Genomic DNA, 16190 nt, shown 5'->3' with positions numbered 1-16190 from the left:
AGGTATTTAAAAGATGGGTAGACGAGGTGCTTAGGGACATGGTTTAGTGGTGGGATGGCAGGGTTAGGTTAACAGTTGGGCTTGATGATTTTAAAGGTCTTTTCCAACCTAAATGATTCTATGATTCTATGATTGTCAGAGAGCAGAGAAAAATATTATTAAAACTACTTCGTAGGGGTTCAGGTCCAATGTCATGCATTGTATGTGTTCATTTCCATTGGCACTCGGGGAAAAAAAGAGTTCTTTTTTTGATTGCCAACTTCTGTACAATATGAACATGTGAAATACAAATACCACTTAAAAGGAATGTTTTTATTATATATTTATTAAAAAGTGATGTTTCTTCCCTAGATAATATATGCAAAGATGTCATCAAGGACAATAGTTTGGAGAATTAGTAATTAAGTTTTTGTAGAGTATAACACATATTACTCTTATAATCCAGTGAAAAGCAGCAATACTCGTTGATCAAATAAAATCTGCCTAACTTGGTAATGAAGTACTATCCTGTGCTGTATTGTATGTGGGAAGGGTTTAGGTCCTGTGCGCAAAGCTCTGTGTTATAAAATTGAAAAGCTGAAGATTTGTAATTTACTGTAATAAGAGAGCCCTTTAAACCAAATATTTGGAACAGACTTTACCTAATTTTTTTTTAACTTGTGTTTACTGTTAATAACATATTTCTGTTATGGCTAAATTGACAAAAGTAGGTTAGAGATTTAGCATTAGTATCCTGGAGAAAACCTCAAGAGACAGGTCCTTGCACTGTGGCCAGATCATCAATACCTTGACAGTTCATCTGAGTTCTTAAAAATCTGCATTTAAGATTTTACAACAGTTCTTATTAGGCTATTCTGGTGCTTCACCAACCTTGAAAGGCTTTTGCTGTTGTCCTTTTTTTCCCTGCTTATTAAAATACACACTGGTTATAGAGAAAAAGAGGGAAGAGTTATAAAAATAAACTTACGTAGACAGATTATTTCAAACAAATAGTAACTTTTGGTCTAAATATTACGTTGCCCACAGTGAAGCTACAGTATTAAAGTGGTCTACGGATAGATTTACAGATAGATTGAATGCAGATCTGTATGGAGATGAAAAGCATCTGGTAGGACTGTAATGTTGTCATGAGATGAAAGCTTCGTTGTAGTTAAGTTTATATTCATGTTGTACCAATTAGCAATTTCAGTGTTAATATTTTACAATTTGGCACGTGATCATGAAGCTTGTATTTTGAGCAGGTAAAAATGTAACTCCTTGTCTTGCTTTTTTCTCGATGAATTTGTTAGCACTCTTCTTGAATTTTGACTATGTAGACAGAAAAACACCTCTAAACAGAGACTTGAAAAACTGTTCTTTTCAATTCTAGTGCAGCTTATGGACTTAACACAAAGTTGGGTTACTTACCAACAGAATTGGTTGGCATGGAATATCTTACTTAAAACAATGAGCGGATTTTCACAATGTGAGCAATAATCTCTGTGCTCCAAAATACTTTGGAGAAGACATCTAACAATACTCAGTATCCCTGATTTTAGCTTTGTCCTGCAATGGAAAGTCTTCCCTCAGCTGTTGACCTGAGCCCTGTTGATCTCCGCTGTCTCTTTACCTTCCCTTATTGCTGTTTCGTCTTCTCTTCCTCATAGGATCCTTCTGTTTTCTTTCAAAAGAAAACTGACAAAATGCAACTTTGCCTTTTTCTCATGTCTTTTATCTACTTGCCCCCAAATTCTCTGTTTTCTCCCTTATCATAGACACAGAAATTATTCTTTAGTGTATGTCATTTAACCCTGTTTTTACCCAGTAACATCAGTCTGTCTTCTGAACTGCTTCACGCCTCACTGCTTCATGCCTCACTGCTTCGTTTTTCTTCTTAACCTCTCACTTTTTTCTGTATTAGGATTTTCCAGTTCATAACTGAAAAGTAGAGTTATTTTTTAAAATATATTTGGGTCAGCATGAAACAAACCAGGTTGGAGTCTTTTTTTTTTTTTTAATGTGAAACAGAAACCAACATATTGTTTAGATTGTTTCTTCAGTGAATTTGGTTGCTTTATTTTAATGTCTTTAAACTTCTGTTACCACAACATTTTGTAGGAAGGAGATTCAGAAGTTTATTATACACTAAGGATTAAACAACATACTTTCGTTTGTTTCAAACCTGCCACCTGTCTCAAAAGGCAAAATATTTTGGTTTAGAAACTACTGTAGCAAAACATTTACATTAGACCCTCTCTCCAGATTTTCATCAAGGCTACATCTACCCAGTCTTTCTGTGCAGCAGTTCTAAGGTACAGCCACATAGTTGTATTTCCATCCATTTACAGATCTGAAGCATCCCCTAGGTCTTCTCAGCCCACCTTTCCAGCTGGTGAGATCCTTTTCTCTGGCCTTGACAAATGCAATCTTGTCATTCTTGCATCCACTCAAGATTCTGCTGCAAAGGCATGATATTTCTAGCCCATCCTTATGTAACTTTGTAATACCGTACTTGTTTCATTTTTCAGTTGTTTTCCCCCTTCTCTATTATATCATACAGGAGCTACTTGTCTTCCCTTTCAAGGTACTTCAGGACTCATTCCTTCCCAGTCATCGCTCATTTACTATTTACTATTTCTAGCATTCTAAACCGTATTCTGATACCCACTGTAATCAGTTAAACTCTGTCATAAACTGATTTAGACTGAGTCCCTATCAGAACATCAGTAAACTGTACAAATAAGTCACAATTAGGAAAAAACGCAACCATCACCTTCTCTCGGTACAGATGTCAACGGCCTTTGCTTTGCGAGGGAGTGCTACCCAGCTGCTCGCTTTGTGTTACGTTGTTTTTGCGGACTTGCAGCATGATCACAATCAAATTTGAGACCTAAGCTTTGCACAGTATCAGGCTGACTGTGGTTAAATTCCTAGCCCAACAAAATAATAAGATGAATAAGCACCATAGGGATAGTGTGTTACAATTTTTAAAGACTGGAAAACTTAAGTATTAGCTGCAGTTGTGACAGGCTAAGGCTTTCAAGTGTGCAGTGTGTACTGGGACTGGCTGAATCAAGCCATCTTTCTTTTAAACTTTCCATTTTGTAGTCTACTGTTGAAGTTAGGAATCAAAAGTTTCCCGGTTTGTGAGTGCCAAGAACCAGAGAATGAATGTATACTTGTAATTCATTTTCAGCGATTTACAATTTGCAACCCGTGTGAAATTTATTCTTGGAATTGAATGAAGAACTTTTGGAGAAATAACAAAGATTTAAAATTGAGAATTTGCAGCTTGGGGGATGGAAGTCAGAGAATTTTGTTGAGGTCCTTCTCTAGTAATAAGAATACTTTTGCTAATGAGAGTGAAAGTTTATTAATGAGGAACTGGATTGCTACTTGAAACTTCTGCCAGACTTGTTGGAAATACTCTATTGAGAAGAACTAGTTAAAATGTCAGTATGAAGGATATTATTGTAGATTCATAATTTCTTCTTGTAGGTATCATGTATCCTATAATTTGAGATTCTGTAATGCATTTGGACTTTATATGTCAGATTAAGTTACTTGCTTTTAAAGTTAACTTTTATCTCGATGAGGATTTGTGCTATTTAGGTTTTAGGACTGATCTCGTGCCCATGTCAGCTGTTGCTGGAAATGATAGAGACATTTGGAATCTGGAAGAATCAGCTTCACAAAATCATTATGACTCCTTGAAAGAGTGCTGCCAGATTCCCAAATGAGTCAAGCCATATTTGAAAAATCTGTGGATCCAATTTATGTTTTTTTCTGAGAGAATCAAAAAAGGGATGTACTGATAATTCAAAAGTCTCTTCCTGGCTACCAAACAAATTGCCCTGCCATTGCCTAGATTCCATCCGGTTTCTTGTTTTCAGTGGTACACCTCTATGCGCTAGTGCACGAAATCAAGAAATAGAAGTAGGAACAACTATGGTATGATTAGCATTAGTCTGGGTTGGTTTTTTTTTTCTTTTTTTAAGGCCAATAATGAGGAATTAAAAGAATAAAAATGAATATTAGAAGCTCCCGTCAAAGATGTGACATGGTGAGAATGCATGAGAGAGCTGAATTTTTTGGAAGCTTGTAGGGTAGAACTTAAAGCATCACTTGCTGAGCCGTAGGATGGCATTCTTCCTTTCCCACCCAAGACAAAGAGTCTATTACAATTCTGTATCCCTGGATCAATTAAATTCCTTGTAAGCTAATTTATTCTAGACAGAGTGCATTTTTCTATTTGCATGTGTTCTGTTATTTTGCTACTCATAAATTCTCAGTCTAGAGAATAACCTTTACAAAGGATGAATAAGAATTTCCTGCATTTTGTTATCTTCAAAGTTGCACTAGTGTTTTCCATTTTTGGAAAGTAAAAGATCCAGGGTTTAATGTTCTCCAGGATGCTGACAAATTATGTTACAAGTCTTATCTTAGCAACTGAAGTAAATAAGGACCATAAAGGCTGCTCTTTATCTCCTGCTATAACTTCTCCTGAATTACAAAGCAACAGAAACACAAAATTAAGAACTATTTTAATTCCAGACCACTTTAGTCTTTGTTACCTCTAATGTGTGCGAACTGAGTGTATATTAAGGATGTACATTTCTTATTGGGTGATCGAATGGAACCTCTGTTGTTGTCAGTACATTGCTTTCCTAATTCTCTATGCATTATTCTAAAAATTGACTTCCCAGTAACATCGTTGCATAAAATACCTAGAACTTTTAATCTCTTTTATAGGGTTGTGACTCTCAAATGAGCATGTCAGAAGTGTCCTGCAGTGAAAGTACCTCCTCTTGTCAGTCTCTGGTACATGGCTCAGCTCCAGAAATCCTCATTGGCCTCCTTTATAATGCTACAACTGGAAGATTATCAGCAGAAGTGATAAAAGGCAGCCACTTCAAAAACTTGGCAGCGAACAGACCACCCAGTGAGTGAAAATCTTTTTTCATCCTAATTCTTCTGTACTGGTGGGGCTCTCGGTGGCAAGGACTTCAATCCTATCATTTAGTCTTACCCAAACAAAATGAAATACAGCAATCATCAACTAATCTGTTTCATGTTTTATATTTCTAGTCAGTTGGGAACTAGCAAAAATCTAAAATTCAAAATATTAATTGTAAGTTGACAAGACTGTTTTAATTTTTCATGATGACTGATTAATAAATTACCTTTATCATAATGATTAATTGCTAAACTACTAATGCCTCACATCACAGGCCAAGAATAAAAAGTTGGTGTTTAAAGAGAAAGTACATGCCAGCTAATATTAATATAAACATTCTGAACAGTTATTCCTGTTCCTAGAGGAGTTGATACTGCAGTCTTTAATTGCTTGTGTGCCTGTGTATATGTGGTAGTAATGTATGTTACTTGGGAATGTCAGTGAAGACAATGGAGAAACAAATTGAGACCTTTGGCATATTTACTGTGCAGAAGGAATGTTCGTCATCAGAAAGGACTTGAACTGTGTGTTCAAGCATTTGTTCAGAAATACATTTGTCTGAAGTATCTGTGAACTTTATATACTTTTAAATTGGAGCCAGATGGAGTGTCACACACACAGAATGTTTTTACTGCCTCTAATTCTTTGATATAGCTCGAGCAAGTTCAGTAGTGGACTTTTTTAAAAATTGGTTTTTATTGTTTTTGAGATGGTGAGTCTGATTTACACAAGTTGTAGCCAGACATACCTACCTGTTCCTCTTGACTTTGTCTGGAGGCTCAGGTTTCAGACCCTCTTTCTGTTTCTTAATCCCCAGCTTTGTGTGGCGCTAGCAGATTACCTGACACTAGTAGATTATGTAGCAGGTTGCCAACATTTTATAAGTGGTTTGCACATCTCACTTTGTCTTCAGAGTTTAGGAAGTAAGCCAAACAACTTGAGACTGATGCTCTCCTCTTCCTTTCTTGACCCATGTTTTATTCCATTTGTTAATTACATTTGGCTCAGCCTTACTCTGCTTTGCTTTCTCTATACTTTTCACACTGATGGAGCCAGACTTTAACATGGCCAGAGAAGGAAGGCAAAAGAAGAATCTGTAATACTTTTATATAATTAGGTAGCTGCCCCAGAGTCACCTATTTGGAGACAAGCCATAGAAATAGATGGGGAAAACCAAGAAGGCCCAAGGACGCTGGGGCAGGGAAAGGAGTGAACGGGAGAGAAGACCTGGAGAGAAGGGACCATGTGTTCCCTTAAAGCAAAAAACAATAGGTAGCTTATGCTTGTCTTTCTGGAATCTCTGGAGAAAGCCAAGTTTTTCTTAATATTTAGAATATACAAGTTAGATAGGGGTTCAGTATTTGTTTTGAAGACAGATATGTTCATTCCCTGGCACGTTAATTCCCAAAATGTGCTCTGTGGGCCCGTGCTGTCTAGCTAACATCTGTCTGTGTCACTGGGGTCAAAAATCTGTTTCAGATTGCAAGAAAGCACATAGAACATGGCACATAGCCCTGTAATACCATGTTCTGTCTAACCTTTTTGGAGCGAAGATCTTGTGTGTTACATTTTGCCATCCCCTGTGATGGATAAGGGGAACTTCTGATATTCATAACAATAATAGTCCAGTTCTGTTTAGGCAAATGCAGTTTCTAGAAAGCTGGAAACTAATGCGCTTTCTGGGTCTGGTAAGACCATGCACAGAATATTGTGGAATCCAAATTTCTCCTGTGGGCTGTTTTGTGCCGTCCCCCTCCCTCCCACCCCCACCCCAGCAGTGATAGCACCTTCTTGTAAACTCCTGGACCTGGGTGCATACCACTGCCGTTTTCTAACTCCCTCTCAACTGCATCATGGACATGTACCAGCCTCTCTCTGTGCCATCATTTCCACAAAATGAAAAGGCCCATAGGGTTAATGATGAAGTGCTCTGATCAAATTTGTTGTTTGGACCATCAGTGGTCCAAAATCCTGGGAAGTGCTGCAAAGTACATGCCCAGGTCAGTTTTCATTCAGGTCTTGAGAAGCTATGACAGAAAGGGGAGCAATTATTCTTTCCCACATGCGATATCCTTTCGGTAGTCTAGGGGTTGTGAACCTATGCAATTTTTATGAAATGATTCTGCAGCAAATACGGATTGAGTCCTAAATTTCTGCATCTTGGTAGTATATACTCCTCTGCTGCATATTTGTATGTTCTGTAGTAACTCATTTAGCAACTGAATACAGGCAAATAGGTCAAATCCTCCAGGTAATAACATTTAATGTTAGAATGTGTCTTCATTTCTCTGCGTGACAGTTAATATTTTGTCTGAGAAAAAGATGCTTCTTAGTATCCTTTAAAATTTTGTTGAAACAGGGTACAAGCTTTTGCACATTGAATGCATGTGTGAATATGCATGCAAACACACATAAAATCCATAAATACATGGATTTTAACAAGTGAGATCATTACATTTTAGAGACCCATAGTTGAATTTCAGATGTAAGAATCTCTCAGCTATTTTTAGAGAATAGTTCAGAGTCATTCTTGTGCCCAAGTCCATCACTACTCAAGAACTAAAGTATTACAATCAACTATCTGTAATTGTAAGAGCTAAGGGTAAAACCAGCTTAGTTTTCAGTTCAGTGATTTTTCATTTTATTGCTTTTAATATATGAAGTATAATTACTGTGTGCAGTTTTTCTTAATATGCTGGAGTTTGCATGAAAAAGCATAAGGTTTGATAAAAAGGATACAGTGATTTTTACCCAGTCTTCTATCACCTAATCATTTGCATGATTCTTCCTATGTTTAGTGTGCTTTAGAACTCAGTAGCTCTTAGTGCTAAGATAGCCCATTATGTAAGCAGTGTAATTTTTGTTAAAGATTACACAAAAACTGCACAAAATTTTCATTTCATTAAATTTTACCCAACAATCCTTTTGTTCATTCCTTTTTCTGATCTATGCTGCTAAGGTTTTGTGTTCTTCCACTCCAATGAATAGTGTTTCCTCTTAAACTTTAACCTTTGATCCTCTCTCACCCAACTATTGACATCTGGTCATTATTTCTTTTACTGCTTTCCACCCCCTGTTGTCAGATGGACTGTTCTGTTGTCTAAAACACTTGATAGGTGGACAGGTTTATATAATCCGAGGTGAGTTCCTGTAGAAACTAATTGGATGTTGTCTTTTTCATGCAAAAGAAAACTTGCCAGCAGTAAAGCTATCCACGGCTGCCTACCATATTGGTTTATAAATGTATACACTCTGTAATGCAAAAGTTGCATTTATCTCTGATTATGGATGTTGGGATTTCAGTGTACCTGCAAAGTGAAAATATTCAATGTGTTTCTCTTTACATAAACTCCAATCTTTTAATAATGTTATTCATTAACATGAATAGTGCAGGAAAAAAAGAATGGAAAAAAAAGGTTGTTTTATACAGTTTTATGTTTCTTAAAATCAGTTATAACTTCATGAAATGCGCATCCTTCTGCAGGAGCATGGCTTGGTGCTTCTAGTCCAATGAAAAGAGAGCTTTAAAAATCAAGGTTTATACCCAAATACTAACACCCAATGTGTGCTAACCACATTTACTTGCATCAGCTTCTTAAATGTATTTACTAAGGGCACTGTACAAGCTATGTTTTAAACAACCCTATTGAATGATGCAAAATCTTATTTCTCTTCAAAGGTGTATTAAATGTATTCCTTCCTGAATCTAGGAATTAAGAGGGGGTTTGTATTGTGTAAACTTCTACCTTTGAATGCACTTTGCTACATTTTGGTCTTTAAAATAAAAATAAAATTGAAAAGTCCAAAGTGAGAACCACATCCATGCAGAGATTATTCTCAAGCATTTCATTCTGGCTGTTTCGGTATCATCACTGCACATCAATGCATTTAGTTTTGTTTTGTTTTTTCTCTTCATTAGTTGCCTTCATTCTACTTTGTTTATTCTTATTCCTTGAAAATTCAGTGGTATGCTTTACAGTGTTGTGGCTAGTTGGAGCTTGCTAAGTGTTAATGCAATTTAAGTTTGTTTAGAACAAATAAAGGGGGTCAACGGGAAGAGGATTATGAGGTATACCTTTAACTTAACCCATTTACAAAGTCCTGAAACTAGTTAATTTTGTTACTGTGTTTGTAATATTTTGCTTACTTTTCATCTTTTCATGTGTCTAAACTAAGCTGTGTTCAGTCAGCCTGGTATACACCATATCCTCGTGCCTTGTAAATATCTTGTTCTCAAAAACTTTTGTTCTAAGATATCTGACATTCCAAAATATGATTTATTTTGTAGATACATATGTTAAGTTAACACTGCTGAACTCGATGGGGCAAGAGATGTCCAAATGCAAAACTTCAATCCGCCGAGGCCAGCCAAATCCAGTATACAAAGAAACCTTCGTTTTCCAAGTGGCACTGTTTCAGCTGTCCGATGTGACGCTCATACTGTCTGTATATAATAAGCGCAGCATGAAACGGAAAGAAATGATAGGGTGGATTTCCTTAGGTCTCAACAGCTCAGGAGAAGATGAACTCAATCACTGGACTGAAATGAAAGAATCTAAAGGACAGCAAGTATGTAGATGGCATACTTTACTAGAATCGTAATGGACGGTACAAAGTACAGTCATGGGCTTAAGGGAGTTTGGTCTCTCAAGAAGATATCATCTCCGGTCACAATCAACAGATTTGTTGTGGAAGTAAAAAATGAAAATCGAGGTCAACATTCCATCGTAAAGAATGCATAACATGCAAAATGGTGGGAGATAATATATAATCTTCACTTACTGTCAGACACTTCTGTGGTGTCAGAGAAGCCTTGCTGTACACAGATACATTAGCAGTCCCTCCCCCATCCACCTGATGCTGTATTTGTTTGGGTTTGTTTTGTGGTTTTCAATTCAGAAACATTTTATGTAAGGTTCTCCAAATTAATGTCAGCTCCTCCTTGTGTACTTTTTGTATTGCTCTAATACTGTAGCTTCTGACCTGCCTGCATTCAGATTAAAGGTCAATAATTTGCACTTTGAGAAAAAGTCAATGATCTGTAGAGCAAAAGGAAAAAAACCAAACCCCACTGGTGGAGAACACTCAGTAATATAGCAAATATGAATATAGTGTTGTTTTACACTGAGTTTCTTTCCAGGAGCTTAGTACAAGTACGTTTTCATTGTTTGATATGCACTTGGTTTGAAAAATACTAGCATTTGGGCATCAGGTGAACTTTGACATCAAACTAATGTTTCTTCAATCTGTGATAGGAACGAGCTCTATATATGGCATAAATTGGGTTTTTCCCTCTTGCCTGTACTTCTGCCTAATCCAAAGAGACCAGATCATTAGTTTGGTCCCTTCCAAATCTCCTTAGACAGGTTGTACTGTAAAACTATGTAACTTTCTGTTGAAAGCACTTCCTGTATTCATGTATTCCAATGTAGGAAGCTCCTAGAGCACGACTTTACTAAAATATATTTTCGTTAAACAAATCGATACGGATCTCTTTAAAATGTCAGCAGTGGGAATTTAGGTTGAAAGATTGTGAAGGAAGTGGCAGCAGTTGAACTACTCTGAATGAATGCGAAATACTATGGCTTTGGTTGAAATAGGTATCCATTTGAGTCTCTTCTGAGCTGTTTTAGGGATTACCATATACTGTTTGTTGGAAGTAGAGAGCGGACCAGGAGTTTTTACCTTTCTTCTCGGAGAAGAGAACCTCAGTAAGTTATTTTTTCTAGCGATTTGCCAGCAATTGAATGAATGTTCACACCCAAAATAGAAGTTTGCTTTGCTTGTGCTCAGGTTGGGAAACACAGCTTTCTAAAGACACAGTTGAAAAGCCACAGCGTCATGAGAAAGTTTGCCATCAGATAAACACTCATGGCTTCCACTGAAATTGGGGAAATATCAGTGCTTCTGAGATTCCTATTTGTCCCAAATACCTTAACTGGAATCACACTAATTTACTGACTGCTGAATCTAATTTGTATTACTGAAATTGTGGATTATTGACTAAGCATATTTTTAAAAAGCTTCCCAATTCAAATATTCTTTTTGCCTGTAATTATAGGTTTCATTTACTTTTAACTGTTGCAGTATGGAAAGCAAGCAATTTTCTTTCTTATAAATGATGGTGATGTCTTACTAATATGGGAATTCACTGACTGTTGTAGCACTTGGTGGGTAGAAGAGTGAAGTTTCGGATTTTTTTTAAGAGAATTAGTGGTAGCCTAGAGCATTCTCATTAGGACAGATTTTTTCTCTTTAATTTCTTTATAATACCTTTGAACAATCCTGGCTTTAGGATATACAGAGTCAAGTACAGTGAGATTGGAGACAGTGAGTATGCTATAATAAAGATATTTCATATGGTTCTCAAATTCTCACACTACTTAACAATTTCACTAAGTCCTTTTTAAAGAATATTGTAATTCCATTTCTTGGTTTATTTGGTGCCTTTTGAAGGGTTTGTTTGCAGAGCCAGGCTTTCCATTTTTATTGATTTAAAGATTTAAAACATTGTTACAGGCCTTTTTTTTTTTTCCCTGGTATTGCGCTGCTCCTTCATTTACAGAAGCTTTATTTACTAAATACAAATAATGCAAAAAATTTCTTTAAACAGGAGTGGTCTTGCAGTAATACAATACAAGTTGTCTCTTTTGGTCCTTTTTGTTGCTCAGTTTGTGAAATGTAATGTTGAGTGTAGAATTTAATAAAAAATGAGTATTAATGTTATATGCATAAGGAAAACGCTCAGATTTTCCCAATCCTTTCAGCTTTCTGTATAATAGAAACACTGACTTAGAAGCTGTTCAAAAGCAATTTTTCAATGAATGTGGAAGTGGTTTTACTCATTCTATTTGTGGATATTTGGATGCTCTTTCCTAAAGCGGAAAGTTCTCTCTTGATGGCTGTCTCTTTGTACAGGTTTTGCTTTATAAAATAATGTACAGTATTTAATAGCAAGAACTGAGCAAATTAATTCCAGTGGCAGATATACTTAATATCACCATTGAACAAATGAAGAAGTCAGTTGGGAAGGTGCAGCAAATAACCTCTTACAGAACCAAACTGAACTGAACTGCGTCATGACTCAGGTTTCTGTCTGAGGTTGCATTGCTTCAGTTTTACATCTAACCACTCAGATTTCTAAGGCAGTGAAATCTTAATTTAGACACAGCAGAGATTTATAGTAGTCTGCGTTGGCCACTGTTGGGAAGCGGAATCTCTTTCTAGATAGTGTGACTTTTCCCAAGGTATCCAGGTCGAGTCTGTGCTTCACAGAAGGTGGTTTGGCTTACTTGGATTTATACAGTACTAAGGCTGGGAACTGGATGTATAAAGAATGGAAACGAATGTTTAATTTTGAGGCTGTAGAATACGGATTTTCCATGCAAAATGAGTCACACCAGTAATTGGATTTGCTCTGGGATTTTTATGAATTAGTTATAGTATCAGTAGCTGTCATGTTGTTTTTTCTTCCTAGATCCCATTCTTATGATTTGTTTGTAATTTTGTTTTTCTTATTGCTTTATGCAAACCTATACTTCTGTATTTGAAATCTGCCTTTAGATACCGGGGGTTTTCAACCCTGCATAAGAACCTATAAATACAGAGTGGTTTTGTGCATTCAGTTAGGTCATGGAACAGAATTTCTAAAGAACAAAGTGTCGGAAACAAATTAGAGGCATTTGTATTTTCCTCAGAGTCGTCTGTACTTTTTTTCCATAGCTTTTTGTTGTTTACCTTTATTCAAAAGTACAGCAAGTACTTGGAGGAGTTTATCAAATTAATTACTTTTCTGTGTGCCAATATACCATGTAGAGATTACAATTCTTGAATTGAATCTGTTTCCTGTCAGTGTAGCCTTAAATAATTATAGAACAGTGACGTTCTTACAGATTCTATTCTTGAAAATATTGCATCCTTTCTGCGTATGATCTATTTGGTTTAATGTTTAGAACATTTTATGTAGGTCTTCTTAAAGTATTATAAATACAAAAAAGTTGGTTAGTTCCTTTCTGTGGTAAGGGCAAGATCGTGAAGGGCAGTAGAGGCAAGGATGAAATCATTTCGCAGAAGGGTGAGGGGTTGTTCAGCATCTGCAGGCCATCACTGTCCCCCACAGGCGTGGAGGCAAGGAGTCGGCAGAGCCATGCTTCTGTTTCCCATTCAGCCAGGTGGCACGGGGAAGGAGGATAGCACTGGTAAGATCCAAAGCTTGGTCCCTGTGGGTGCTGCCTCGTGCTCAGGACTTCAGACATCCACGTTGTAACCACACTGCAAGGTCTGACTGCCACAGCGGAAGTTAGGGAAGGTGCAAGTTCTGCTGCTAGAGAAATATGACATAATTTCTAAATCAAATTAAAATCCTCTAGCCTCATTAATAATGAGATTTCAAAATCTGGTGAGCCCTTGGAATGAATGTATGTGCTCTTATGTATGTGCTCTTACTGAAGCTGAACTTTGTTTATGAATTAAGAGAATACTTGAGCTGAAAACAGATTTTATGGCATTTACTGTAGGAGATATTTTCACCTGTAAATTTTTGCAACCATTCCTGATGGCAGATGCAGTGCCAGCATCAGTACCTTCCCATTTTTCACACCTTTGGAGAATTTTTTTTTGTTGTCTAAAATTTGTGTTACTGATTTATTCTCTTTCCTCCCTAATGACTTGCTCCTGCAAACTCCCCAGCACCCTGAGAAGCTGTCTGTGGCAAGCACTGGACCTTAGAAGTCAAAGGCGCACTGCACCTTTTACAATAAGGTACTGGTGCAAAATTTCTGTGACCTGTCCAACTCCCTAAGATTCCTGAAATGCAAACCATCAGTTTTAATATAGTGAAGCAGAAGAACACTTTTTTTCTTTGAGGGAGACATTTTAATGTAGGAATTGAATACAGGTCGCTCAAGCATACAAGTTCTAACAAAAAGTCTGTGATAAAATCAGAGAATGAGGTTTGAGGGGAAGCCTTTTGGCCTGAGCTCTTCCAACTTGAAACAAACAGCAGAATGCCCTTTCATTTAACTGAGAGTTGTTTCAAGCCCTTACTTATTCGTCACGCTTCTCTGGAGGAAAAAAAAGCTGTCCTGTTTAAAGCAGTCTTCAAAATCATGGCTTGTCACTTGTGAGGCAGACTGACTTCCTCCTGAAGCTGAATTCTCAGTAACAGCTAAACATTCATTTAATTCTCCCGCTGATGTCCATGCCTACTTCGCATTAATCTTAATGAGAGGAGTCCATGGGCATCAACAGGAGAGTAGATCTGGCCCTGAAAGTGTGCAGCGCAGTAGGATCAGCGGGTTAGAGCAGTGACACAGCATGGCACCTGCAACACAATCAAATGTGATTTCACTTGAGTATGGAAGGAAAAAAAGCAAATGTCCGGATGCTGTCACAAACTTCTTATTTAATCATTATCTCTTACTTTTGTTTCTTCTTTTCCTCAGCTTCTGAAATATTTTTTAAACTTAATATTAAAAATGTTACGGCAGTCCCCAGACATCTTGATCATTTTAACTGGAACATTCAGCAAAGTTTGTTGTTAGAACAAGCCATCAGGAATGTTCTGTATTTTGGTCTATTTAACTCAACCGCCAGATTTTGTAGTGCATCACAGCTGGATTTCAGACTGCTTTGTTCTGATGGTGGTTTTTGAGGGGAGAGTCACAGGAGCGGTTGCTTGTCAGTGAATCAACGCCTGATGAAGAGAAGTCACCTGAGAGGGAGAGCATTAAAGTAAGAGACGGCTTCATACAGTGGCAGCGACAGTGACTCAGATTCCACTTTTGGAGCCTTGCGGCCCTCGGAGGGCCCTCCTCAGAGGAACCGTGTCACGTGGGCTGTGGGAGTTTATGCATTCGACGCAGCACAGGTCTGTGTGCGCACTCCACGGCTTCTACCCTAGCATGTTTTACAGATGAAAGCAGGGCAGATAGTGTTTGTTTGCCTAGGGTGAGCAGGGTGAGTACCGACTGGCCTGGGGTGACATGGATTAGTTTAGCCTTAAGAACTTATCACTGCCCCTCCTTAAGTTCAAGCAGGGTTTCTTCCTTTCTGCAGACTATGCAGAAACCTTATGCACCCGATATATCTGCTTATATTATGCCTGCCTGTATATGGCACAACTACATTAATGCTAGCAAGCTTAGTTTGTATGGTGTGACTGAATTAATAAATCGGTCTGCTACATGCTGGATCAGGTTTTGCTGTGCAGGCTTATGCTGGTATAACAGAGAAAGAAGATCCTGATGCAGAGGAATGTGCCAGGAGTCAGGGAAGCGGGTAGCATTGCTCCCGTAGGAATGAAGACTGGGAAACAGCTACGGCCAGAAAATGGGCAAGGCTAGCCTAATAGCATGAAGAATTCATTCACTTCCTTGGAAGCATCTACTGGTAGAGCTGGTATAAAGCCTCGAAAAGCTGCCGGTCTCTGAGGACCCTACTCAGGAGAGCAGAAGCAGTAATACCATACCACTGAAGGAATACCTCATGGACATTCAGGGATGTAATTAATGTCATCCTTTTTTCACTTATATCTGAGGACAGGAGTCTTGCCCGTTGTATCAAGTTAATTTTTTTGCGGTGTTTTGCAAATCCATTGGACATTCAGTGCATGCTGAGAGTCTGAAGTAGATTGCTTTATAACTTTTGGTTCATTTCCAAAGCATGAGTTGGAATGAATTTACAGAATTAACTGGAAGCATTATCATAGCTTTGCAAAGTAAATCTCTAGGCCATAGCGCAGGCGAGGAGCAGGGCTTTGAATAAGTTTTGATAGTAAATTTTGCAAATGGCTTATTACAACATTTTAAGAAAATTTCTAAGCAGTTGAATGTATTCGAGAATATTTACAAAAAAGGAGATAGAGCAATGATCTTCTCTTACTGTGCAGCTAGTTTGCTGTCCTTTCCAGTAAACCACAAGGTTCATTAGTGCTCAGTACTGTTTCGTTTACGGTAACTGTTTTTAATGTGATTTTCATGACAAAGTGTAATTAGTGAAACCTTTTATTCAATTTTTCCCTTTCTTTGCTTTTTTTAAGGAGAGATTTCTCCTTATATAGTATATATACTTTCTTACAGAGCTTTCTTACCTATTTTTATATAAGATGATTTAACAATGTAAAATTAAATACTCTATGAGCAAGCTGTATCACTGTTACACAATCTAAAGTGCTAATACCATGACTAAGGGCCTGAACCTACTGCCTTTTACTCAGGTCCTGGTTTAACCACACGTCTTTCATGTTGTGTAGTAC

The 16190-nt window shown here is 37.4% G+C and overlaps 1 protein-coding gene across 2 annotated transcripts in view; it reads left to right on the top strand.

Moving 5' to 3' along the window:
* Positions 1 to 9552, top strand: part of SYT14 (synaptotagmin 14) — a 59165-nt gene extending 49613 nt beyond the window's left edge. Inside the window, exons 5-7 of one of the 2 annotated variants that reach the window (XM_009641582.2) lie at positions 4732 to 4921; positions 8020 to 8076; positions 9225 to 9552. In XM_009641582.2, coding sequence (XP_009639877.1) covers positions 4732 to 4921; positions 8020 to 8076; positions 9225 to 9538 — 561 coding nt within the window. In that variant the 3' untranslated portion in view covers positions 9539 to 9552. The remainder of the gene's footprint in view (positions 1 to 4731; positions 4922 to 8019; positions 8077 to 9224) is intronic. The other variant, XM_009641583.2, reaches the window with a different exon arrangement.
* Positions 9553 to 16190: the final 6638 nt, after the last annotated feature.

Source organism: Egretta garzetta, unplaced genomic scaffold (assembly GCF_000687185.1).
Source record: "Egretta garzetta isolate BGI_Z169 unplaced genomic scaffold, ASM68718v1 scaffold166, whole genome shotgun sequence".
Taxonomy (NCBI): domain Eukaryota; kingdom Metazoa; phylum Chordata; class Aves; order Pelecaniformes; family Ardeidae; genus Egretta; species Egretta garzetta.
Note: the sequence above shows the minus strand (reverse complement) of the source record. Positions and strands in the feature narration are given on the sequence as shown.